The following is a 24,030-nucleotide window of genomic DNA, read 5'->3' as shown; positions in this document are numbered from 1 at the left end:
CTGATTTACGGGGTGATGGAGCTCACAGCGGCTCTGCCTGGGGTATGCATATTCTGATGATCAAAATAAGACTTTTACATCAGTGGGGCACTGAGAGGCAGAAAGAGTGGGGCAAGAGGCTGGAATAGGAAATGCAGCCTAGAATAGGGACATGACATTAGGTGTGTTCAATACACACACGTTTATCCTGGGTCACCAAGTATCTTCACAGAACTAGCCTGGGCTTATAACACGGATAGCCAGCATCAACCAATTGGTAGAGAATTAGTCACTGCTTTGAGGCACTGACTATCCCACTCCACGATGGTGAGTTCTCCCCAGCTGATGCTGAGGTTAGGAAGCGTGACTCGTACGTCTTTGTGTCAGGCTGGCTTCCACCACATGGCATGTTCTCCAAATTTTGCTTAAGAAGAGTGGAATTATTTCCCACCTCTCCTTTTCCTTTTCTCTGAGCCAGGCTTCCCCAGAACCTGTAGAGATGGTGGTGATGGGACTAGGGGCTGAGGGGTTTATCCTGAGGCCGAGAGGCTGGGAAATACAGGTGGGGAATGGGTCCCCTGTGAGTGACCCCTGGCAGGGGCTGGGGAAGAGCCTGCACCGTAAGTCCAGCTGCCCTGCCTGAGACAGCACTGACCTTCTGTCCGAAGTAGAGCTTGGTGAAGGTGAAGGTCCTCAGGTGCACGTTCTTCTCCTGGATCTTGGGCTCGAGTTTCTCCCGGAACTTGTTTTCCATGATCACGCTTAGGTAGGGCCAGATCTGGAAGATGATCTGGGAGGAGAGGAAGAGGCCTTTGGTGGTCAGGTCTGTGCCCCCTGCCCCAGACCCATGGCTGCCCAGGGGTGGCCCTTATGCTGCAGCACCCATCTGCCTGCCTGACCCCCTATCCCATCTACCCACCTATCCGTCCATCTGTCCATCAGACATCAGATAACTACAGCCATGGTTCTCACTCTTACAGTTAGATCCCAAGATTTGCTGCCGTTTTGCAGCCCACCATGAAATAGTCACTAAACTTAATATGATGAGGCCCTTTAGTTCTGCGCTAAAACATAAGCTACCTGAACAACACTGTGGTGTAAACAAGAAGTAGCAGGTGCCAGAGGTTTAAGAAGAAAAGAAAAGAAAAGAAAAAAAGCCACAGAAGAGAAATTTAAATTGTTTCCTGTGGATTTAATTTTTTTTCTAGCAATTGGGAAAGGCTGCCTGTAGCTGATTTCTGCAGCAGGATGACTCACGGTGCTGGGAACCAAGTGTAGGACCTGGGGAGAGGGAAGGTGGTGGAGAGATGGAACCTGGCAGCAGAAGATGGTGCGCAGAGAGTGGTAAGGAGCGGGGAGGGGGAGTGGGTGGGGGCAGAGCAGCCCATACGTTCTGTTTGGGGCAAAGGCCTCTTCCATCTCTGTGACTTGGGCCTTAGTTTAAAGATGCAGCTCCCCCTTTAGAAACCCTAATCAGAGGAGCCTAAAGGAAGTGCGGTTTCAGGGTTTAACGCCCCTATCCCTCTCAGGCCTCGATGAGCCAGGCATTGTGGTGTTTTAATTACCTCATTAATACTCACAACAACCCCATGAGGCAGGGACCATCATTATTCCCACCGCACAAAGGAGGGAACCAGCTCTGAAACATTAGGCAACCTGCTCGAGGTTGCACAGCCAGTGCTGCCAGATCCGGTCTGGGAACCAGGTGAAACCCTGGTTCCCTAATCACCAGGGTGCTTGGGTGATTAGGAGCTGCTGTCAAATCCCGAATCACTGCCTTCCTCTCCCCAGGATGCACTGATCTCGGCCTGGTGGGCCACTGGAGGCCTGCATTTTGCTCTGTGCTTCTCTGTACTTTTAAGTTTTCTGCTGTGGCCATGCATTAATTTCACAATAAAAAATATTTTCTTTTTAGAAAAGAAAGTCATTGGTGATGAGAAGAACCCGGAGGGTGGGAAGAACAAGCGACAGGCAGAAGGCCCCCACCCCAGCGACTAAGGGCCACCTCTGCTCCTCCCCGGGCGGGGCTCCCACCAGGACCGCCTCGTCCACGCGCTGCCCGCCCCGTCCAGGCTTCGGGTGACTCAGCCAGGGCTGCGGGGGAGGACGAAGTCTGGAGTGAGGCCGCTGCCCCCAGGCCCTGGCCTTACCTTGTTGGCCCACTCGACCCGCTCCACGTCCGGGAAGTGGATCTAGGGAACAGAAGCCCCGAGGGGAAGTTAGACTTGAGACCGGCCCGCCCTGCGGGACCAGGCGGGTTCCCACTCCCCAGCACAGAGCTGCACCGACCTACCCTGGGAACTGGAAGCCGGCCCGCCCTCAGGAGGAGTGCAGCCGGCGGCCAGGCCGGGGGCAGCCAGCCCGAAGGCGCCCACGTGCGGCCTGACACTGACCTGGCCTCGGCCGCCAGCTCCTGGCTCAGAAAGCACGGAGGGGCAGTTCTGCGGCGACCCTCCGCCCTCCCCTCGCCCCTAGCCCGCCTTCCCAGTGGAAGTACAGAACCCCAACCCGGGCCTTCCCCAGGGTGACGCCCGAGTTTGCTTCTTGCAGAGTCTGTCCCCCTTATTCTCTTTAATGACACAAATAATCATAGCCCCTGTAGAAAAAATTAGAAAATACAGCTAAATGAAAGGGAAAATATTTTATGAGAGAATGCCGCCCGGTGATAACTGTCCTTACCAGGTTGATGCGTTTCCTTCCAGTCTTTTGCAGAAACAAGTGTGTGTAGTTTTCACAGAAATTGAGGTCACAGTGCTTTTTTGCAGGCTGCTTTTTTTCACTTAATACACTGTGATTGTGCTGACTCCAGAGGTAACTGGTGCCAATATAAAAGGCCAAAAAGGGCACTGTGTTGTTTCCAGGGGCAACTGGGGAGTGGACGTGCCCCTCCTCGGCTCTCGGGGCCCCCCCAAGCCCCCCCCCGTCCCCGGCAGGGAGGCCCCTGGGCCAGATCCTATGGTCACAGCACCGCTCCCTCCAGGGCCTGCTGGGTGAGCCCCGCCACATCCCTTGGGTGGGGGGCGGGGGGAGGTCCCTGAGGGGAATTGACAATCCTGTCGCCTGTCGCGTAACCTGATTCTGAGGGTGCTGAACCCCTCCCCACAAGTCTCCGTGTCGGAATATGTCTACTGAGTGCACGACCCAGCCCCGACGAGGGCCCCCTGCACCACCACCACCAGGGTTTTCTGGGATGGACAGAGTAAGAGTGTACGGGTGCCTGGCACAGAGCACGGGTCAGTAAAACGGAAGGGATGGCCATCACTGTCACCCTGCCGCAAGTCCCCGGAGGACGAGGCCGACTCCGGATCAGATTCATGGTGGGCCTGGGACCTCCGAAGGTGGAGAAAGGGCCTGCCCTTCCCACCTGGGGGCTCGGAAGGCGCACTGTCCAGGGACTGAGTAAACGCGTCCATGCAGTTCACACACCTGCCAAGTGCCAGGCCCTGAGCTAGTTCCGGGCCCAAACGCAGACCTAGGCCTAGGCCTCTCGCCCAGGAGGAGACGGAGAGAGATTTCATTCTCTCAGGAGCAGTTTTTAACAGCCTTGACAGTTCAGAGGAACTCAGCGCTTCTGAGACTCCTGAGACATCACTCCATTCTCCCAGCCTCAGTTTCCCCACCTCTGGGCAGTGGCCCATACCAACTTGGAGAAGCGTCTAATATTCCCAGGTGCTGCCAGAAAAATACTGCCTGGTTCCCAGAAGGGGAGCCAGCCCAGCCCAGGAACAGAAGGGAATCGTGGGGTGAAGAGGGGGGCAGGAGCCAAGGTCAGCCCGGCCAGCTCACCACACATGCCGTGCAGCCGCCCTGGGTCAGGTCGCATGCTGGGCACCAGCCAAGTGTAGCGTGAGACCCTTCCATTGCTCCCTGTTACACTCACTGCCCAGCACTAAAGTAAAAACTCCTGCACGTGGGTCTGGAATAGACCTCTTTCTTCCCCGTTGATTGCTCCATTCACCACCCTCTTAGACTTCCCTTCTTCCAGGCAGCCTTTCCAGATCGCTCAAGCTGGGGCTAGGTGTCCCTAGTGTGTGTTGCTGCTTCTCCATCACAGCTTTCAACACACCTATTAGAGCCGCTTGGGCTTCCACCTGCCTCCTTACCAGACCACAAGCTCTGGTGGCTGACTCAGCCGTGCTTCCTGTTAGCGCCTGTCCCTGGCGTATGAATGTCTTAATAACTATTTGTGGAATGAATGAATGCAGGAATGAATGAATGCAAGGTTCTTGTCCTCAAGGAGCTCTCAGGCTGGTGAAGGAAGCATGCGATTAACAGGCTATTCCAGTACAGGATCAGCACCAAGGCAGGCGGAGGGGGACCCCCACAAAGGGGAGAGTTTGGTTACAGTGGGGCTGTCACTGGTGCCTCCGCTCCTCTTGTGCCCAAGCCTACTGGCTGGACCCCTCACACCCTTCCTTCCGTCCTAACACTGCACTTCCCATCCCGTCCCTGCACACCCTATGTGCATACCCCTTCCAACGTCCTGCACCCCCGTCCAGGTGATTCTCACCCCTGGAAGCTGAGAAGCTCTGATCTGCTGAACCCTGGAAAGGTGATCCAGCTTGGTGGGTCCAACCTTCGCCCACACTTGGGATCTAGTCAGACGAAGATTCCTGCACTGCCTCACGTCTACTGAATCAGGGTGTACCTGGGCGGGGCCTTCCAATTTATTTTTAACAAGTTCCTGGCGTGATCCTGAAGTTCAGTCAGGGTTGATGTGAGGTACCAATGACCTGCCCAACCCTGCATTAGAGTGACCCACACTCACCCTGACATTGAGGACAGCAATGGAATGCCCAGGGCCCACTCTGAGGACGGTGTCATGGTCTCTCCTGGCCACCCATGCCTGTATTTGAGGCTCCTGTCTAAGAGATTCCCCCAGAGAGTGAGTCTGAACCCCTGACCAGAGCAGCAATTCAGACAAAGAAAATAAGAGACCATCAAGACACCTTATTCTGCCTTAGGCCTCCCTGGGTCCGAATCTCAGCCATATCATCCCTCCCCAGGGAGCCAACACAAGAGCCGGGCCACCTCCTTTGTGACTGCCCCTGAGTAAGTTCTGGACCAGGGAAGGAAATGAGACAGGCTGCCATTCACGGAGCAACTGCTCACACCCAGTGCTTCCTCAATTCCATGAAGACAGATGAGTCTGTTCGCCCATTATAATCCGGACCTTTCCCTACTCCAAATTCTCAGAGTTATTCTATGTTTTTATCTACTGGTTTTGTGTTTTAGCTTTTGCATTTAAAATCTGTCTGGAATTTTTTTTTTATAGCAGGTGAGATAGGCGTATAATTTCTCTCCACACTCTCACTAAGGCAATTTTTTTTTTAACATCTTTATCGGAGTATAATTGCTTTACAATTTTGTGTTAGTTTCTGCTGTATAACAAAGTGAATCAGCTATATGTACACATATATCCCCATATCCCCTCCCTCTTGCGTCTCCCTCCCACCCTCCCTATCCCACCCCTCTAGGTGGTCACAAAGGACCGAGCTGATCTCCCTGTGCTATGCGGCTGCTTCCCACTAGCTATCTGTTTTACATTTGGTAGTGTATATATGTCAATGCTACTCTCTCACTTCGTCCCAGCTTACCCTTCCCCCTCCCCGTGTCCTCAAGTCCATTCTCTACATCTGTGTTTTTATTCCTGTCCTGCCCCTAGGTTCAACAGAACCATATTTTTTAGATTCCATATATATGTGTTAGCATATGGTATTTGTTTTTCTCTTTCTGACTTACTTCACTCTGTATGACAGACTCTAGGTCCATCCACCTCACTACAAATAACTCAATTTCGTTTCTTTTTATGGCTGAGTAATATTCCATTGTATATATGTACCACTTCTTCTTTATCCATTCATCTGTCGATGGACACTTAGGTTGCTTCCATGTCCTGGCTATTGTAAACAGAGCTGCAATGAACATTGTGGTACATGACTCTTTTTGAATTATGATTTTCTCAGGGTATATGCCCAGTAGTGGGATTGCTGGGTCGTATGGTAGTTCTAGTTTCACTAAGGCAATTTTATAATGACATACAAAAAAGGAAGGAAGGAAGGGAGGGAGGGAGGAAAAGAAAGAAGCCCATGTTTCCTCCTAACTAGTGAAGCTACTTCCCTCACACAACAGCTTCCCATGTGTACTTTGGTGTGTTTCAGGACTTAGCATTGACCTCCATGGTCTGTTTGCCTGTTTCTGCATCAGTACCACACTGTTTTAATCTCTATGGCTTCACAATATGATCTGGGTAGGGTGATTCCCCTCTTTTTGCTTTTTCAAACTGATTTAGATAATAGTAGGTATTTATACTTCCATATGAATTTTAGAATCATCTTGTCAGTCTGTCTCCCCGCCAAAATCCTCCTGAGATTTTGATTGTTGTATTCCTGAATATATAGATTAATTTGTGGGAGGACTGATCTCTTTACTACATTTTGCATCCATGAACAGAATATTTCCCTTTATTTATTCACATTTGATTGTATTCACATTTAGGATCATAACCTTTTTTCTACCAAAGTCCTGTACATTTTTTGTTAGATTACTTTGTGGGTTTTATAGTTATTAAAAATGGGATTTCATTTTCTGGGCAACTTTTGTTGAAATTTGTTACTACTTCTAATTGTTTGTTAATTCTCATAGGTAACTTACAAACATTTATAATCTCCAAATAATAACAGCTTTTTTCTTTCCGCTCCCCATCCTTATCCTTACTTGTTTCTCTTGGCCAGTCCTCTGGTACTACGCAGGCACACTGGTGATAGCAAGCAGCTCTGTCTGGTGCCTGACCACAAAAGAAAGTTTCTCCATTAAGCACAATTTTTGCTATAGATTTTGGAGGACAGCCTCTATCAGACTGAGGAAGTTCTTTTCAATTCCTAAATTTCCAAGAGCTCTCATTATAAATGGGTATTGAACTATATTCAATACTTTCTCATATCTATTGAGATAATCATGTTATTTTTTTTCCTTTCATCCATTAATGTGGTCAACTTAACTGATATTTCTTTCTAAAACAGAACCATCTCTAGTTCCCGGGATAAACCCTACTTGAAATATTTAGCTGGCCTGATATTTCATTTAGGCTTTATACACTAATGATCCAAAGTGATACCTACAGCTTTTGTTCTTGTACAATTCCTATCTGGTTTTGGTATAAAGATTTTATGATAAATTGTAAAATGAGTGGGACAGCTATCCTTATCCTCCTATTTTCTGAAACAACTTGTAAATATAGGAATTATCTGATCGATGGAATTTAGTCTATCTTACCTCTGAAACCATCTTAGCCTGAGACTTTTGGGGGTGGTAAATTACCATGTCTCTCTTTAGAGGTTAATGGTGTATTCAAGGTCTACTGATCTTAGTCTGGTAATCTTGGCATTTGTATTTTTCTAGAAATGTATCTAGTTCATCCAGGTTTCCAAATGTCTTGATATATAGTCATTTACAATGTTTTATTATTTTAATCTGTTATATCTGTAGTTATTTCTGCCTTTTTTCATTCTGTATTTTATTTTCATCTTTTTCTATTTTTTTCATGATCAAGCTTGACAAAGTTTTGCCTATCATATTAATCTTTTGAGAGAATGCACTTCAGTTGTTAATAATTTTCTTTCCCCTTTACCTTTATTTTAAAAATTTTTTGTTCATTTTTATCCCTACATTTATCATTTCCTTCCTTCCTTCTTATTTCTTTGATCTAAATCTGTTGTTCTTTTATGTTCTTAGGGTCAACTCTATGAGTTTTAGAGTTGAATCATTTATTTTCAGTTTTTCTTGTTTCATGATAAATTCAAAGTTATAAATTCCCTTACAATTTTTAACAGTTTTTCCATCATTATTCAGCTCTCAGTTTTTGTAATTTCCATTATGACTTCCTCTTAAACAATGATTTTTTACAATAGTAATATTTTAAAATATCTAGACGCACGAGATATCTATACCTATTTTTGTTTCCTAATTTAATTTCTTTATGATCTGAACAATCTGTAGGATGGCAATTCACTGGAATATAGTGATAATTCCTTGGTGGCCTGGTACATGATTAATTTCTATGGTTGTTCCATGTATGATCAAGTTATTAATCATTTCCTTTTAATAGTCTTTCTCCTTGCTTACTTTTTGTCTACTTGATTTTCCATGTTCAAAGAGGAATATATGAAAAATTTCAAGCCAAACTGCTGATTTATCTACTTCTCTATGCAGTTCTATTAGCTGTTGGTTTGTATTTCAGGTTTATATTATGCAGTACATATATGGCCATGATGATTATTTCTTAATTATGGCTCCTTTTATGAGCATATAACATCTTTCTTTGTCTTAAAGATATATCCGAGTTACAGTCTATCTTGTCTAAGATGAAAATTGCTACTACAGCTATCTTTTGCTTCAAAGTTACCCAGTTGTATTTTTTTCATCCTACTTTCAGCCTTTTTGAGTTCATGTTATATCATGTTGTTTAATACTCATCTTAATCCCTTATTAGACCCATTTTCCAGATAAGGAAACTAAGGCTGAGAGGTTACTTAGAATCACCAGCTGTGGAGTGCTACAGCTGTGACCCAGATCTAGGTCTGTCTGTGCTTTTCCACTCCACCACTCACTCCTCTTAAGAAAACATTACATACCACAGTTTTCCTCTCTTACAGAAAGTCTAATTGGACAGAGGACTGCCCTCATGGGACCTGAGCCTTCACCGGTAGGCCATGCTTTCTAGCTAAGGGTTCCACAGACACTTTCATTTGATCCTCCTCATGCTGTATAAAGTGAACAGCAAAGATGCAATTATCCCCGTTTTACATATGAGGAGAGGCTCAGAGACTAGCACTTGCCAAGATCAATCAGGCGACCAGAACTCAGATTTTCTCACCTGAGCCCAGCCTTCAAATCTTTTTCTCATCTGTTTCCCCTCCCTAAGCTTAAGCCATCTGAAATGTCAACATTTGAAGTCCATTTCTCAGTGTTTTTCTAACCTATCCCTTTTGCATTTAAAATTCCATCGCTTTAAACCTCAGTTTTCTCAACCACAAGATGGGTACAATACTACCAACTTCACAGAGTTCCTGAGAAAACTAAATAAAACAATGCATGTAAGGTGCTCAGTACCCTTCCTGACTCAGAGTAAATGCTCCAGAAATGGTGATTCTTGATGGAAGTTGTACAGACGTCAGAGGTACGAACACTGACACTTCTGACCTCAGGTACATGCCAAGAACAAGATCACGTGGCTGTGTGTCCAGTTCTGTCTGACCCAAAGCCCGGCAAATCCCCTGGGTCTCCTAGTGCCTGCTGCTCTGCACTTTGGGAGACCACTGAGAAGGCGGAACGGAAGATGAGAAGAGGATAACACAGCGAAAGTGGTTGAGGTTGAGGGGGAAGGACCCCGTAGATTCTTGTTTCTCTGGCCTCCGCTGATTGGCTGAGAGATCTGTGCCCCCAGATAATGAGCCACAGGTAGGCTGGGCCCAATGCCTGCGAGGCACCACGGGAAACTCTGCCCAATGCAGGAGCTCCACAGTGAGGTGGGGCAAAGCGGCCCAGTCAGAGCCTCTGTCTGTGGCTTTCCCTTGCCAGGTAAACAAAGGGAAGGCAGAAAAAGAAGCCACATGGCTCACTCTCAGACTGAGTCCTAAAGTCACTTTTGTACCAATTCCCATGAGGCTGGGGGTAGCCGGGAGTCTTCGGGACCAGCTAGGAAGAGAGACACTCACACCACCAGGCAACGCAAAGGGCTAGACTCTGAGTTTGAGCGATTCTCAAACTTTTCTGTATAAAAACACCACCTGGAGAGCTGGTGAAAATGTGGATTCCTGGTTGGGGCCTGGAACCTTGCATCTTTCACAAGCTCGCCAGCTCGTCCTGGTCCTGGCGGTGGAGGATGTGGAAGCACGAGCACACAGGGCCCCCCAGGCTAGAGGACCTGTTCCAGCCCTGGAACTAGGTGGCTTTTCTGCTCCCTGGGGTTCCTGACCAGGGCTAGAGAGTCACAGCCTATGTTTCTAGCTGTCACTCCTAGGAGAACATCAAATTCCTACCAGCAGCCTATGGCCCTCAATTCTTTGACAAATCTTTTGGACCACAAAGAGCAAAGGGAGGCAAAAGCTAACAGGTGAAAAACACAATATCACAATTCTGCCTAGCTTGAGGCACTGCCCTTGCCCCTAGGTGTCCTCACTCCCTTCCTGCAGCCTCAGGTTTCTCCGGACTGAGAGGAATGAAGCTGCTCATTCCTGTGATGCCCATAGTATCTACAATCAAGGAGATAATGGACAAAAATCTACTTCTAAATGGAGACAGAGCTCTTGAAGTTTCGTCTCCATAGAAACATGAACACTCTTCTGACTGACGTAGTACAGGTATGAGCATTTCCCCAAAGCAGGCCTGGAAAATTCGAAAGTTGTCGGGCCGTTGTCAAATCACCAGGATCTCAGATGCTTGCTATTCCTCCTGCAGGAGCCCTCGGGGAAGTTTCAACAAGCAGAGGCCTCAGCCCGCATCTAAGGCCTCCCTAAACTAACACAGTCATGCTGCTTTTCGTGCACTTGGGCCAAAGCCTTCCAGGCAAAGTGGGCTAATAACTTAATGATGGCGTTTTTAGACGTTGTCACGAGAGTGGTGATAATGACAGCTTAGAGAGGAGAGAAAGACTGGAAATCAGACCGAGTCTAAGAATTCCAGACTAGCAGAGACCACCAAAATGGCCCACATCGGTGCTTCCCTTTAGGTGGTCACGTGCTTTATTTCTTAAACTCTTTAGGAAAAATGATTCCACAGCAGTTGAGGAAATGGAGCCAGAGTGACAGCTGCATCCCATTGGGGGGTGGGGTCCACAGATGGGCTGGGGTGTGAGAGGCCTGGACAGCAGCTTCTGGCCACCAGACCCTCTCAGGAGGCAGGGGGATTGGAGAGCTTCACTTACAGAGCTTGCCTGTCACTAGGTGGATCCTGCTCGCTCCCTCGCACAGGGACGGTGGCTCCTCCCGTGGAAGCAGGTGTGTACGGACACAGAGAGACACAGAGACATACAGAGGTGGGTGCACACACACATGCAGACAGACACACCAAGATATACACAGACACACAAAGACACATGTACACACATAGACACACACAGACGCACAACTACAGACCCATCCACAGAATCACATGTACACATGTACAAAGACCCAGGTACACACCCTCTTTGCTAGGAAAAAAAAAAAAGAAAGCCTCACGCCTCTGCTCCAAAGGACTTTTTTTTTTTAAAGATTTGTTTTTGATGTGGACCATTTTTGAAGTCTTTATTGAATTTGTTACAATACTGCTTCTGTTTTATGTTTTGGTTTTTTGACCATGAGGCATGTGGGATCTTAGCTCCCGGACCTGGGATCGAACCCGCACCTCTTGCACTGGAAGCGCGGAGTCTTAACCACTGGACCACCAGGGAAGTCCCCCAAAGGGCATTCTTTTTTTTTTTTTTTTTCTCATTAAACTTTTCTAATGGGTCTCAAATTCTGTGACAGATTTTTGGTCAAGTTGTTTCCATTAAAAAGTACTGATTTTAAAAACTAATAACTTAAAACTGCCACACACAAAACAAACGGTCCACAAAACATTCTCCTTTCCTTCTGAAGGTTTTACGATGCATTGTTATCATTAACCAGTCTTTTGCTATTAAACTTAAATGGCCAATTGGGACAACAGTTCTGGGGCCGTTCTTCCACCACTGATTAAGACCGGGGTGGCAGGTATTGGAGATAACATTCATTTAGCCTTCTGAGCTTTCTGGGCAGACTTGGTGACCTTGCCAGCTCCAGCTGCCATCTTGTCCACTGCTTTGATGACACCCACAGCAGCCGTCTGTCTCATGTCATGAACAGCAAAAAGGCCCAGAGGAGGATAGTCAGAGAAGCTCTCAACACACATGGGTTTGCCAGGAACCATATCAACGATGGCAGCATCACCAGATTTCAAGAATTTGGGGCCATCTTCCAGCTTTTTCCCAGAATGACGATCAATCTTCTCCTTCAGCTCAGCAAACTTGCAAGCAATGTGAGCTGTGTGACAATCCAGACAGGTGCATATCCAGCACTGATTTGGCCTGGATGGTTCAAGATAATCACCTGAGCTGTGAAGCCAGCTGCTTCCATCGGTGGGTCATTTTTGCTGTCATCAGCCACATTGCCACGATGAACATCTTTGACAGACACGTTCTTGACACTGAAGCCCACATTGTCCCCAGGAAGGGCTTCACTCAAAGCTTCATGGTGCATTTCAACAGACTTCCCTTCAGTTGTCACGTTGACTGGAGCAAAGGTGACCACCAGGCCAGGTTTGAGAACACCAGTCTCCACTCGACCCACAGGGACAGTGCCAATACCACCAATTTTGTAGACATCCTGGAGGGGCAAACGCAAGGGCTTGTCAGTTGGGCGAGTTGGTAGGAGGATGCAATCCAGAGCTTCAAGCAGTGTGGTTCCACTGGCATTGCCATCTTTTCGGGTGACTTTCCATCCCTTGAACCACGGCATGTTAGCACTGGGCTCCAGCATGTTGTCACCAGTCCAGCCAGAAATTGGCACAAATGCTAGTGTGTCAGGGTTGTAGCCAAGTTTCTTAATGCAGGTGCTGACTTCCTTAACAATTTCCTCATATCTCTTCCGGCTGTAGGGTGGCCCAGTGGAATCCATTTTGTTAACTCCAACAATGAGTTGTTTCACACCCAGAGTGTAGGCCAGAAGGGCACGCTCACGGGTCTGCCCATTCTTGGAAATACCTGCTTCAGATTCACCAACGCCAGCAGCAACAGTCAGCACAGCACAGTCAGCCTGGCATGTGCCTGTAATCATGTTTTTGATGAAGTCTCTGTGTCCTGGGGCATCAGTGATGGTCACATAGTACTTGCTGCTCTCGAATTTCCATAGGGAGATATCAGTGGTGATACCACGCTCGCGTTCAGCTTTCAGTTTGTCCAAGACCCAGGCATACTTGAAGGAGCCCTTTCCCATCTCAGCAGCCTCCTTCTCGAACTTTTCAATGGTTCTCCTGTCGATGCCACCACGTTTGTAGATCAGATGGCCAGTAGTGGTAGACTTCTCTGAATCTACGTGTCCAGTGACAACGATGTTGATGTGGGTCTTCTCCTTTCCCATTTTTGCTTAGGTTTAGCGGTGGTTTTCACAACACCTGTGTCCTGGCGGCAAACCCGTTGCAAAAAAGCCCAACGGGCATTCTTATACACGCACTCCTGCTGACTCCACTGATGTTGTCGACCCCCTCCCCACCTGCAAAGAAGAGAGGAGACCCTTTTCCGGGTGTCCTGCAGGGATGGGGATGGGACACAAGGAGGCCGCGCTGGGCTGTCGTCCTCCTGAGACAGGCCCTGCTCTGCGGGTGCCTCTGCAGTGGTTTCTCCTCTACCAGAAAACGGCCCCTCATTTCATTCGCTTTTCTCCTGATGAAGCACTGACTTTCATCCCTTTTTTTCTCTGTTCTTGGGAGGTAAACATTTAACCATGAAAACTGCTTTTAAATCTGCCCAACTCTTCTGCTTAACATCACCCTGCTAAAAGTGCCTTAAGGGAAACAACTGCTTTGCCAGCTTGGAATTCTGTCTAGCACTGTTCTAGAATCCATAGATTCCTTAACAGCACACCCAGCCTGCGAACTGGCCTAAGTCGGCTGGACCCAGCAGGATGACAGAGCAGATAATACTCCAAAGAGAGTCATCGGTGAGGAGAATGCGAGTGCCAGGAGCCTGTCACCCTTGCTGAGGAATACGGGCTCGGAGCAGAGACGGACTGCCCTGAGCTACCAGCAGAGTCGTTTCGAGGAGACCTGAGTGTAATCCTAAGTCGCCAGAGAGTTCAGTGATCCAGTTAGGCCTGGTACAGCCTGGAGGGTAAAAAATTTATCCTCTTACTTATAAAACTAGTAAAAGGCCAACCATCCTCCTCCTCCTCCTCCTCCTCTTCCTCCTCCTCCTTCTCCTCCTCCTCCTCCTCCAGGCTGATAAGACCAAGGTGAGGTGGGAATGAGGATCTTTAAAGTCCTTAAGTTTTGACGGGTCGGTTTAATGTGTAATCTGTGTAAAGAACTGGAGAAACAGGGACTGAGATTTACATTGCAGACGTTCACTGCGGCATTCATGCCACAGATTTTTTTTTTTAATAAATTTATTTTATTTTTATTTATTTGTTATTTTTGGCTGTGTTGGGTCTTCGATGCTGCGTGCGGGCTTTCTCTAGTTGCGGCGAGCAGGGGCTACTACTCTATGTTGCGGTGCGCGGGCTTCTCATTGCGGTGGTTTCCCTTGTTGCAGAGCATGGGCTCTAGGCACGCGGGCTTCAGCAGATGCAGCACGTGGGCTCAGTAGTTGTGGCTCGTGGGCTCTAGAGTGCAGGCTCAGTAGTCGTGGCGCACGGGCTTAGCTGCTCCACGGCATGTGGGATCTTCCTGGACCAGGGCTCAAACCCGTGTCCCCCGCATTGGCAGGCGGATTCTTAACTACCGCGCCACCAGGGAAGCCCCACAGATTTTTATTGAATGCCTATATGAACTGGGCACTGAGCGAGGAGCTGAGTGTACAGAGAGGAACAAGAAACACACCTGAAAAGAACATTTGATCTGGAGGAAAAGTTGGACATAAAAATAGGTAAGTGCAAATCAACACGGGAAGTGGAGTGGGTGTGAGAGAAGGGTCCCAGTGCGGGTGCCTGAGCTTGGACTTGAAGGAGGAGTCAAGGGAGTCAGACTGACAGATCAAGGGAGAAATTCCAGACAGACAGAGGAAACACCACCCACCTCGGCCCGCCACAGAAACAGGGCAAACTGGGACATAACCAAAATAGTGATGTTAGAGAAATGGTCAGGCAACTTCTGGTCTATTCGTATTAAGGATATCATAATCCTTAAGAATGTTTTTGAAGAATGTTTGTAAGACAATGTTAAGGACATAAAAACAAAAAATTTTTCAAAGGTACAAGTTTTCAAAAAACTTTTCATAGACCTTTCATACTAAGGAAGTGCACCCAAACATGGGGTGTATCTCCGGGTGGCAGGAATGTAAATACTTACTCTAATATTTACTTGTAGATCATTTCCAAATTTTCTAACATGGGAATATTTGCACTTTTATAACCGGAAAAATGAGATCTTTAACCAGTTACTTCAAAAAGTAAACACAGTATGGGCAAAAGAATGGAGTGGGTGAATCTGGAGTCTTGAAACACCCCATGTCCTGGAGGAGTTTCTTGGCTTTTCACTGTGAGCATTTCAAGGACTAGTGACCCCGGGCACACTAGGATGGGACTTCTCAGTCCCGCCTGGCCTCCTACAGAGAGAGGGTACACCGGAGCTGAGCCCTGACTCCCAGTGTGGCCCGAGGGACTCAAGTCTCATCCCCTTGACTTGAAGTGACAGGGTGTGTAAAGAGAATGGGGCTTTGTCCCTTTAATAGTTCCCACTGGGGCAGAAAACATCTTAACTGTCTCTTCGCTATTTGCCGTAGAGGAGGGGGAGTGGGGAAGCACTTTCCTCCAGCACATGGGGACACTTCTGGGCTATGAGCTCTAGGTTTCCTGAGATTTAAAAATCCTTGGGACTCCGCCAGGAGAAGTAACTCTGAATGGCGGGGTGGGAGGAGCAGGCAGAAGGGAAGGCAAGGCCCCAGTCCCCTGCTCCTCTGTGTAGCTGGGTGGTGGCCTTCACGGGTCATCGGGGCGCAGCTCACACCTCCCAGTGGCTCCCCCGAAGTCACTGGGGACATTCCCACAGAGGGGCCAGCTCTGCCTGCTGTCTCGGGCTCGACGAGCAACCCATAAACATGGGGCAGGGAAGGGCAGATCGTGCACAGATCCAGGAGGCAGCCTTCGGAGCTCCAGCCAGGGCCCAGGCCTCGGGGGCAGGGAGACATCAAGTAGCAAAAGTTACCCCAGGAAGGGTCTTGAGGAGCCCAGAGCATGAAGGACTGACTCTGAAGACCAGACGGCAAGTTTCTGGAGCGCTAGAGCTGGAATTCCATGAACGGAACCGCAGGAAGGGCTGAGGGCCAGGCTGGAGTCTCTGACGGGCGCTGCCCCCGGCAGCCGTCCATCCCTGGAGCCACGTTTGCTGCTGGGCCGCTTGGTAATGAGTTTCATATTAGAAAAAGGGAGAGTTAGGAGGCCTGGGAAACTGAGGAGGATACAGTGACAGCCCCCCTGAGCACGTACTCGTGCCAGACTTCGAACAAGCAGCTTTTCAGACTCGACTCATCACAAACGTGTGTAGAAACTGAGCCTTCGAGGCCGACAGCTAGGTGAGTGGTGGAGCTGGGGTGTCACCAGCTCTGTGGGATCAAGGGCTCCAGTTTTGTCACTGTGCTGTCCACAGACCCCAGCCCTGGCAAGGTGGGCTGATCGAAGAGGCTCCTTATTTCTTGAAAAATATGTCTAAAAACTGAGTGGTGGGGATTCCCTGGTGGCGCAGTGGTTGAGAATCTGCCTGCCAATGCAGGGGACACGGGTTCGAGCCCTGGTCTGGGAAGATCCCACATGCCGCAGAGCAACTAGGCCCGTGAGCCACAACTACTGAGCCTGCGCGTCTGGAGCCTGTGCTCCGCATCAAGAGAGACCGCGATAGTGAGAGGCCCGCGCACCGCGATGAAGAGTGGCCCCCACTCGCCGCAACTAGAGAAAGCCCTCGCACAGAAACGAAGACCCAACACAGCCAAAAATAAAAATAAATAAATAAATTAAAAAAAAAAAAGAGACAGCAGAGAACTTGTTCTTAAAAAAAAAAAAAAAACTGAGTGGGAGGAGCATTCACATGTAAAGAGCAGGCAGCAGCCGCTCCCCCGTTCAGAAGATGAACTGCCTTCTCTCCATGTGGCCGGGCCACGTCCACAAGCCGAGGGGCTCCCCAGCATCTGCACCCGTGACCCCTTCTAAAGCAGAAGAATCCTTTCCTGAGCTGTGTGTTCCATGGAACGGAACCAGAGGCGGAGCAGGTCCCTCTGACGTTGGACCAGAGACAACCTCCTTTAACAGGTTTTTACAGGTGGGGACAATGAGACCCAGTAAGGGAAAGCATCCTCTCTGATCACCTGGAGGCAGCAGCTTGTAGCCAAGTGTTGAGAAGGAGTCTAATGGGGCTGGAAAGAACAGCTCCACTGAGAACGGACCGTCGTGGCCTGGCAGGGGAGAGCGATGGCCTCTGGGCTCTGGCTCAGCCTGGCCTTGGCCTCCGTCCCCTCACAGGGGCTTGGTGCAAATTAGAGCAAGATGCACACACAGCTGGGCAAGCAGCAGGGGGGCTGGGATCCACCCTCACTCACTGGGTGCTGGGTGATGACTTGCACGGCTGCGAGGCCCTCAAGACCTTTTCTTCAACCCTCTGACTACTGGTTTGCCACCTGTTAATTAGTAAAAATACTTCTCAAAGGAGGTCAGACGCCATCAATCCCCATTCATGCAAGAACACCAGTTCTCAAAACAGGAAGAAGGTGTGCTGAAAGGTCCACGTGTAAGATAGAGACACCGTGCTCTGAAATTGTGGACAAGGGTCACTCTGTCCCTACCACACGGGAACCACGTCTCTCTGTCTTCATAAACAGTGCGTGTCCTCAGGAGGCAGGGAGAGGCCAGAAGAAGGATATTCAAACAAGTAGGTTCCAGATTTTCCACATCATCCTTGGGCTTGGAAACCTTCACGAGGTGGGTCCAAAAGCCCACATTTACATCTATGTGTGTGCTCTTCACAGGTCTTCACACAGACAACCAACTTCCCCAGACCTGCTTCACATTCTGGATTCCCAGTCCCAGGAATGGGCACCCAGCTCCCCAAATCAGAAAGCAGAAGACCCTGATCCCTCCCTCCCTGCACTCTAGAGGCCGCCAAGCACCTGGAGTCCCACTCCGCACAGCTCTCACCCTCAGCTCTTAGTCTCCACTATGACCATCTTGGCTCAAATCACTTTCTCAACTGGTCTCTTTCCTCCAGCTTCACTCCTCCCTGCATGCTGCTTGTTCCAGGGCCTTTCCAAAACCTTGCCCAGACTCCTTTCAGCCTTCAGAATCAGCCCCAGCCTCCATCAGACCTGCCTCAATTTGGCCCCGTCCCTCAGCCTACACCGCACACGCCAGCCAGGCCGAACCACACAGTACCCCCCAGATACCGGCCACACAGTGCCTCCATGCTGCGCTCGCAAGCTGCCACCTGCTTGGACTGCCCTTTGCGGTACCACTGCCTCAATCCAAAAGGTTATCCAGGCCCTGGCCCTGCAAACGGGCCAGCCAAGCCTGCCAGAAGGGTCTGGAGAACATAGGTGGAGGCCAGGCCCTTCCCAGGACCCTGCCAAGGAGGCAGGAGGCTGTGGTCTGGGGACAATCTGATGTGGAAACCAGGTAGGGTATCCTTCCCTCCAGGCCTTTGACCCTGGACTGGACCCTGTTCAGACTCCTATTTCCAGCTTCCCTGAGACCTCTAGGGCAACTACCTGTTACGCGTCTGCCTCCCGCCCCAGAGTGCCCTCTTGGGAGGTGAGACACCATCGCCTTCCTCTGTGTGTCCCTGCACCCAGCTGGGTCAGGCCTGGGGTGTGGTTTATGGGGTGAGAAGCAGGGGATACTGTCTTGTGTTCTGTCTCATCCATCAGGCTGAGCTCCCTGTTGGCTACGTCCATGTAGTTCTGGGGACCCCTCCCCCAAGAGGAGCCAGAACGGTTTCTATGGCATTTGTGGGTGGAGGGTGTTGGGGGATTGGGGGTGTCAAGGCTCTTACAGGATCTGATTCTTACCCCAATTTCAGAAACGTTGCCTTTGCATACAGCTAAGTGTCTGGAGGCCTCCCTAACACTGGGAGGGGCAGAAAGAAAGGGCTGTCACTTGGTATCACGGGCCCACCCTCGTGGGCTGAGGCTGCCATGGGGTCACGACAGAGGTCTGACAGGCAGCCTGGGCTCCCTCAACAGTGAACAAGGAGTGTGAACAGGTCCAAGCCTGCTCTCTGGGTCCACATTTTCCATGATCACAAGCCATCAATCCCCTTTCATGCAAGAAAACCAAGGTCTGGGCGAGACAGGCCCCAAACACCGTCTCCATGGCTGCTACCCAATATCTATGTAAACCTATTTACAAAGCTTTACTGTCAATCCATATATTAGTATTATGGGCTAAATTGTGTTTCCCAAAATTTATACGTTGAAGTCCTAACCCCTAGTCCCTTAGAATGTGACTGTATTTAGAAATAGGGTCTTTATAGAGGTGATTAAGTTAAAATGAAGCCATTAGGGTGGGCCCTAATCTAACCTGACTGATGACCTTATAAGAAGAGGAAATTTAGACACAGGTAAGTACAGAGAGAAGACCATGTGAAGACACAGGGGAAGATAGCCAACTACAAGCCAAGGAGAGGCCTCAGAAGAAACCAACCCTGCTGACACCTTGATCTTGATAAATTTCTGTTGTTTAAGCCACCCACTCCATAGTACTTTATGGCAACCCTGGAAAACTAATGCAATAAGGCTTAATTTCTCTTTTAACATAAAATAAATATAAATAGGCCTTTCTAATATCTTCTCAACCCACTTCAGATGCTACTGTCTTGGGCAAGTGTGAGGAACCTATAGCCTGGCTGGATTTTAGAGTACAGGCCTCAAGCCAGAGGAAATGAGGGGTCTGGTGGCCTCTGGACACCTCTCCCTGTGTGCCTGAATATTTCTGGAAGAAATCAGAAACAACCAACACCAGTTCATCACCCAGAGAAGGGGGTTTGCTGCAGACCAAGTCTTAGACTGAATGCCCCTCTTGCAGTTGTTTCCTAAACTCACCTGATCATAAGACTCACTGAAGTTCCTTAGTCCCACCTGGGGGTTGTGAGGTGAGGTCTAAAACTTGTTTTTATTAAGTGGGCCAGGCGATTCTCAGGACCCAGAAGCCTTTGAGAAGCCATAGTCCAGGCCATTCCACACCAGGAGATGGTTTTGCAGCTGTAGAGTGTGAGTGTGTGTGTGGGTGTGTCTCGGTGCGTCTGAGCATCTCTACCAGGCGAGGGAGCGAGAGAAGCCCGTGAGCCAGCGCGGCGGCCGCCGGTCTCTCCTCTCCTCTCCCCCCTGGCAGCCCCATCCCGGCACTCCCATCTCTAGCCCCTCCCTCTGACCGGGCCTCTGCCAAAGGCAACCAGTCTGCAGTTTCTGTCACAGCTGTATTTGTCAGTGCTGTGCCCTGCGTTTCTTCTTTCAATCAACAGGCGGGTGGAAGAAGTGTCTTTTGCTTCCCTCACGAGTTAACTTTACAGAGTCCCAGACGCCCTTGTTTTTCTCCTGGGTGTGGCCCGCCCGTGATTTTTCTCCCAGGTTCTGGGCCCTCAGGTGAAACCCAGGTTCCCGCTGCCAGAACAGCCGGACCAGAAGTGGCAATGAGGCCGAGGGGCGCCGCGGCGAGGGACATGGCCACCGCCCCCAGAGTCTGTGCGCCGCGATCCGCGGGGGACCAGGTGTGCGGGTCTCCAGGCTCCCTCCCTCCCTCGGGTCTGCGCGCCCCAGCTCCCCGGAAGACCGCAGGTTCCTTCCGAACCTTCAAGGGCATCCGCCCCACCTCCGACCCCCGCCCGGCTCGGCCCGGCTCACCCAGGCGGGCAGGTGCTGGCCCCGCAGCTCGCGGCTGATGAACTGGCGTTCGTTGTTTAGGAATTCGAAGGCGGCCGCCAGGCGCCCGAGCTTCCCGCGGCGGTTCCTGCGCCACCACATCCACCCCAGGGCGCCGAGCAGCAGCCAGGTGAAGCTGATCCCCAGGTAGCCGGCTAGATAGACGGGCGCCAGGTAGAACAGCACGCGCGCCCCGAAGGTGTAGAGCTCGGGCAGCAGCTGGCTGGACAGGCACGGCTCGGGGCCCGGCGCGCACTCGGTCCCCCGGGCACCAGGGGCGCCGGGGGCGCAGGGCTCCTCCGCTGGCATCTCTTCGTCTCCGTCCGCCCTTTCCGAGAGCTTCACCTGAGGTCAGGTCCGCGAGCCGCGACGCCCAGGCACATCTGTCCTCCAAGGGGGAGGACCGGACCGCCGCGCCGCGCCGCGCCGCACCTGCCCTAGCTGACTCGCCAGCGCAGTTTCCACGCCCCAAACTCCGAGTTCTAAACTGGGAATACCCTGCGCCGCCGCGGCGCTCCCCTCCTCGCCCAGCCCGCAGGTCCGGATGTCTCCGCCCCCGGGGGCGGGCCCAGGCGGAAGGGGGCGGGGCCAGGCTGCTCAGTGGGCGCCGCGGAGGTGTAAAAAGAAACCTGGTGTTCAGACAGCCTTCAGACCCAATGTCCCGCGCAGGCGTCCGAAGAGGTTGCAGCTGCCACACCCAGGTCCTACCCCAGGCAGTTGATGACTCACAGAGGCATGTGGACAAATGGCTTGTCATGGATAAACATCACCTAAAACCTGTTTCCTACACCCAGTCTGCAATATGCAGGCGAGTGTAGTAGGCTCTTACCTGGGCATTCGAGGGCCTCCAAGCCCCAGGGTGGGCCCGGCCCTGTGTCTGAGCTCCCTGGGTGGACCTTAGAGCCCTGTATCGCTGCCCCCTCCTCTTGCACCTATAAAGCTTAGGCCTAGCACCCCGCCCCACCTGGTCGAGCTCAGGGTCCTTCCTCTGCCCCACAGCACTCTCTACCCTGCACTCCCACCCTCTGTGCTGGGTGTCAGTTTGGAACATCATTCTCTGCATCAATCAGATCGGGAGTTTCCCGGGCCGGGCCAGTCCTCCTCATTTGGGGACGCCCAGTACAGCAAGCGATGGTGGCTAACAAGAGAAATAATGAGCAAGCCCTGGGGTGCTTGGCGGCCAGTTGTGAAGCCCAAGGTTTCTACCTAATCCTTTCTGAATGATCAGAGCAGGTGAAAGTCTTGTGGATGACATACATTTTAGGCGGCTTACCTGAGTGGGCACGTCGATTACTGGAATGTGATTTTGGAGTTGACAAATGATTTGGAATTATTCTACACTCTTTCAGTAGTTTTATTGAAGGACCAGACCCAATGGACAGCAAGCACAATGTAACTGAATTCTCTTTTCCTCTGTCCTTCAGGTATCTCTCTGTCTGTCTTTCTGGCTTTTTCCTTCCTCTTTCCTGGATAAAATTACTGGCTGTGATGAGTTTTTTCAGCAACACGTGTGTTCCTAGTGGTCAGAATAGCTGGACCCTCCTCTGTTGTTCTTGGTCTTCCAGGACTGGCCAAAACAGAAGCTGAAACCTCCCAGCTTAACATCCTGTTACACTACATTTCCCAGAATAACCTAGGAAGTCAATGTAGTAAACGCATCTCACTCGAGTTCCTTTCTGGAGAGTTCCTTTTTGAATGTACCTAATCCTATTAAGGGCTCTGAGAAGTCCTGCAGATAAAAAGCTGTTATATTTGATTTAACCCACTGTTTCCCAAATTATTTGACCACAGAACTCCGTTCTCAAAACACTGCTCTAGTGGTTGACCCAGGTCAGCTTGAGCTAAAGGAATGAGAAAGTATGATAGGGATTCTAGGGAAGGCCCCTGGAACCTGAGGCAGGAATGCAGCTGACTCCCATGATGGATGGACCCGGAAATTAACTGGCTGGACTCGGCTCAGCATCCCTGCTGCTCTCCTCGCTGACCTGCCTCCTTTGCCTTTGGCTGAAGTGGAGAACACAGCACCTTCCTCACAGCTTCCAGGGTCACAGAGCTTCACAGAGAGACTGCTTGACCCTTATCCTTCCCAATTCCAAATGCCTTGGAGAGAGGACCCAACTGTATCTATTACCCCCTTCCCTCTTAACACACACCAGGTCTACACCACAGCCCCCTCCTGGGTTAGTGTGTTTGGGGAGGATTACCAGAGAAGGAAGGTTGTTGATTTGGGAGCTGGTGTCCAGAATGAGACCTGGAACACCCGGCGGGACGTGGCTACCCCAGCTGCACTGCCTTCTCTGCTCCTTGAACACACCAAGCTCATTTATGCCTCAAGGCTTGTGTACTTGCTGTTCCCTCTAACTGGAATGATCCCCACATAAATTTCCTCTAAGGTACATTAGGGAAGTGGGATTATGGTTGATTTTCTTCTCTCTCTTTTCTAAATTTATTTGTAATGTCATTACGTTACTCTCATAAATATATAAGAACATTGAGAATATGGCATCTAAAACTCGATATCCCACCTGAGGTCAAATCTGTGCCTAGAACATTGAAGCCATTATTTTCCTTGACCTGGACATGCTACTTTGGTTACTACAGCCAGCAAAAGACATTTTATGTTCTGTTTGATCATAGCAAAACCTGGGGGAAATGATGCCTTCCAGACCCTTTGCCTGAACCCATTTGAGAATTCATCATATTACACCACTTTTCCAGAGAACACTAGCTTATTTGTTCAGTATATTTACTGACTGCTATTGTGGGTTGAATTGTGTCCCCCCCCGCAAAAAAAAATATGTTGAAGTCCTAACCCCTGGTACCTGTGAATGGGATCTTATTTGGAAATAGAGTCTTGGTAGATATAATCAAGTTAAGATGCGATCATTCTGGCTTAGGGTGGGTCCTACATCCAACGACTGGTGTCCTGATAAAGAGAGAGATTTGGAAACAGAGACACAGAGGAGATATACAAAGGGAGGAAGGCCATGTGAAGAAAGAAGCAGAAACTGGAGTGATGCAGTACAAAACCAAGGGCCAAAGATTGCTGGCAACCACCAGTGCTAGGAAGAGACAAGGAAGGATTCTTCCCGAGAGCCTTTGGAGAGAGCTTGGTCATGCCAACACCTTGATTTCAGACTGCTAGTCTCCAGGACAGTGAAAGAATAAATTTCTGTTGTTTTAAGCCACCCAGTTTGAGGTACTTTGATATGGCAGCCCTTGGAAACTAATACAGCCACTGACTAAGAGCCAGGCACTGTTCTAGCCACAGGAGATTCAGTGTAAACAGAATGGACAAGATCCCTGCTCTCACAGAGCTGCCATTCTAGTGGGGAACACAGACAGCAAACAAGTGAATAAAGAACAGAAAATAGCAGGTAAGGGAAAATGCTGTGAGGAAAGGCAGTCAGTTGTATGAGAGAGAGTGACTGGCAAGGAGCAGA

General features: G+C 49.9%; 1 protein-coding gene and 1 pseudogene across 2 annotated transcripts in view; both read right to left on the bottom strand.

The window, feature by feature from the left end:
• Positions 1 to 21,041, bottom strand: part of ESYT3 (extended synaptotagmin 3) — a 49,527-nt gene extending 28,486 nt beyond the window's left edge. For both annotated transcript variants that reach the window (XM_007170333.2, XM_057545742.1), the window contains exons 1-3: positions 20,570 to 21,041; positions 2,130 to 2,171; positions 635 to 769 (exon numbers count right to left, since the gene is read on the bottom strand). In XM_007170333.2, the coding sequence (XP_007170395.2) occupies positions 635 to 769; positions 2,130 to 2,171; positions 20,570 to 20,896 (504 nt within the window). In that variant the 5' untranslated portion in view covers positions 20,897 to 21,041. The remainder of the gene's footprint in view (positions 1 to 634; positions 770 to 2,129; positions 2,172 to 20,569) is intronic.
• Positions 11,728 to 13,165, bottom strand: LOC114236319 (elongation factor 1-alpha 1-like; annotated as a pseudogene).
• Positions 21,042 to 24,030: the final 2,989 nt, after the last annotated feature.

The sequence above is a fragment of the Balaenoptera acutorostrata genome, chromosome 4, assembly GCF_949987535.1.
Source record: "Balaenoptera acutorostrata chromosome 4, mBalAcu1.1, whole genome shotgun sequence".
NCBI lineage: Eukaryota > Metazoa > Chordata > Mammalia > Artiodactyla > Balaenopteridae > Balaenoptera > Balaenoptera acutorostrata.
The sequence above is the reverse complement of the archived record's forward strand: the minus strand, read 5'-3'. Positions and strand labels throughout refer to the sequence as shown.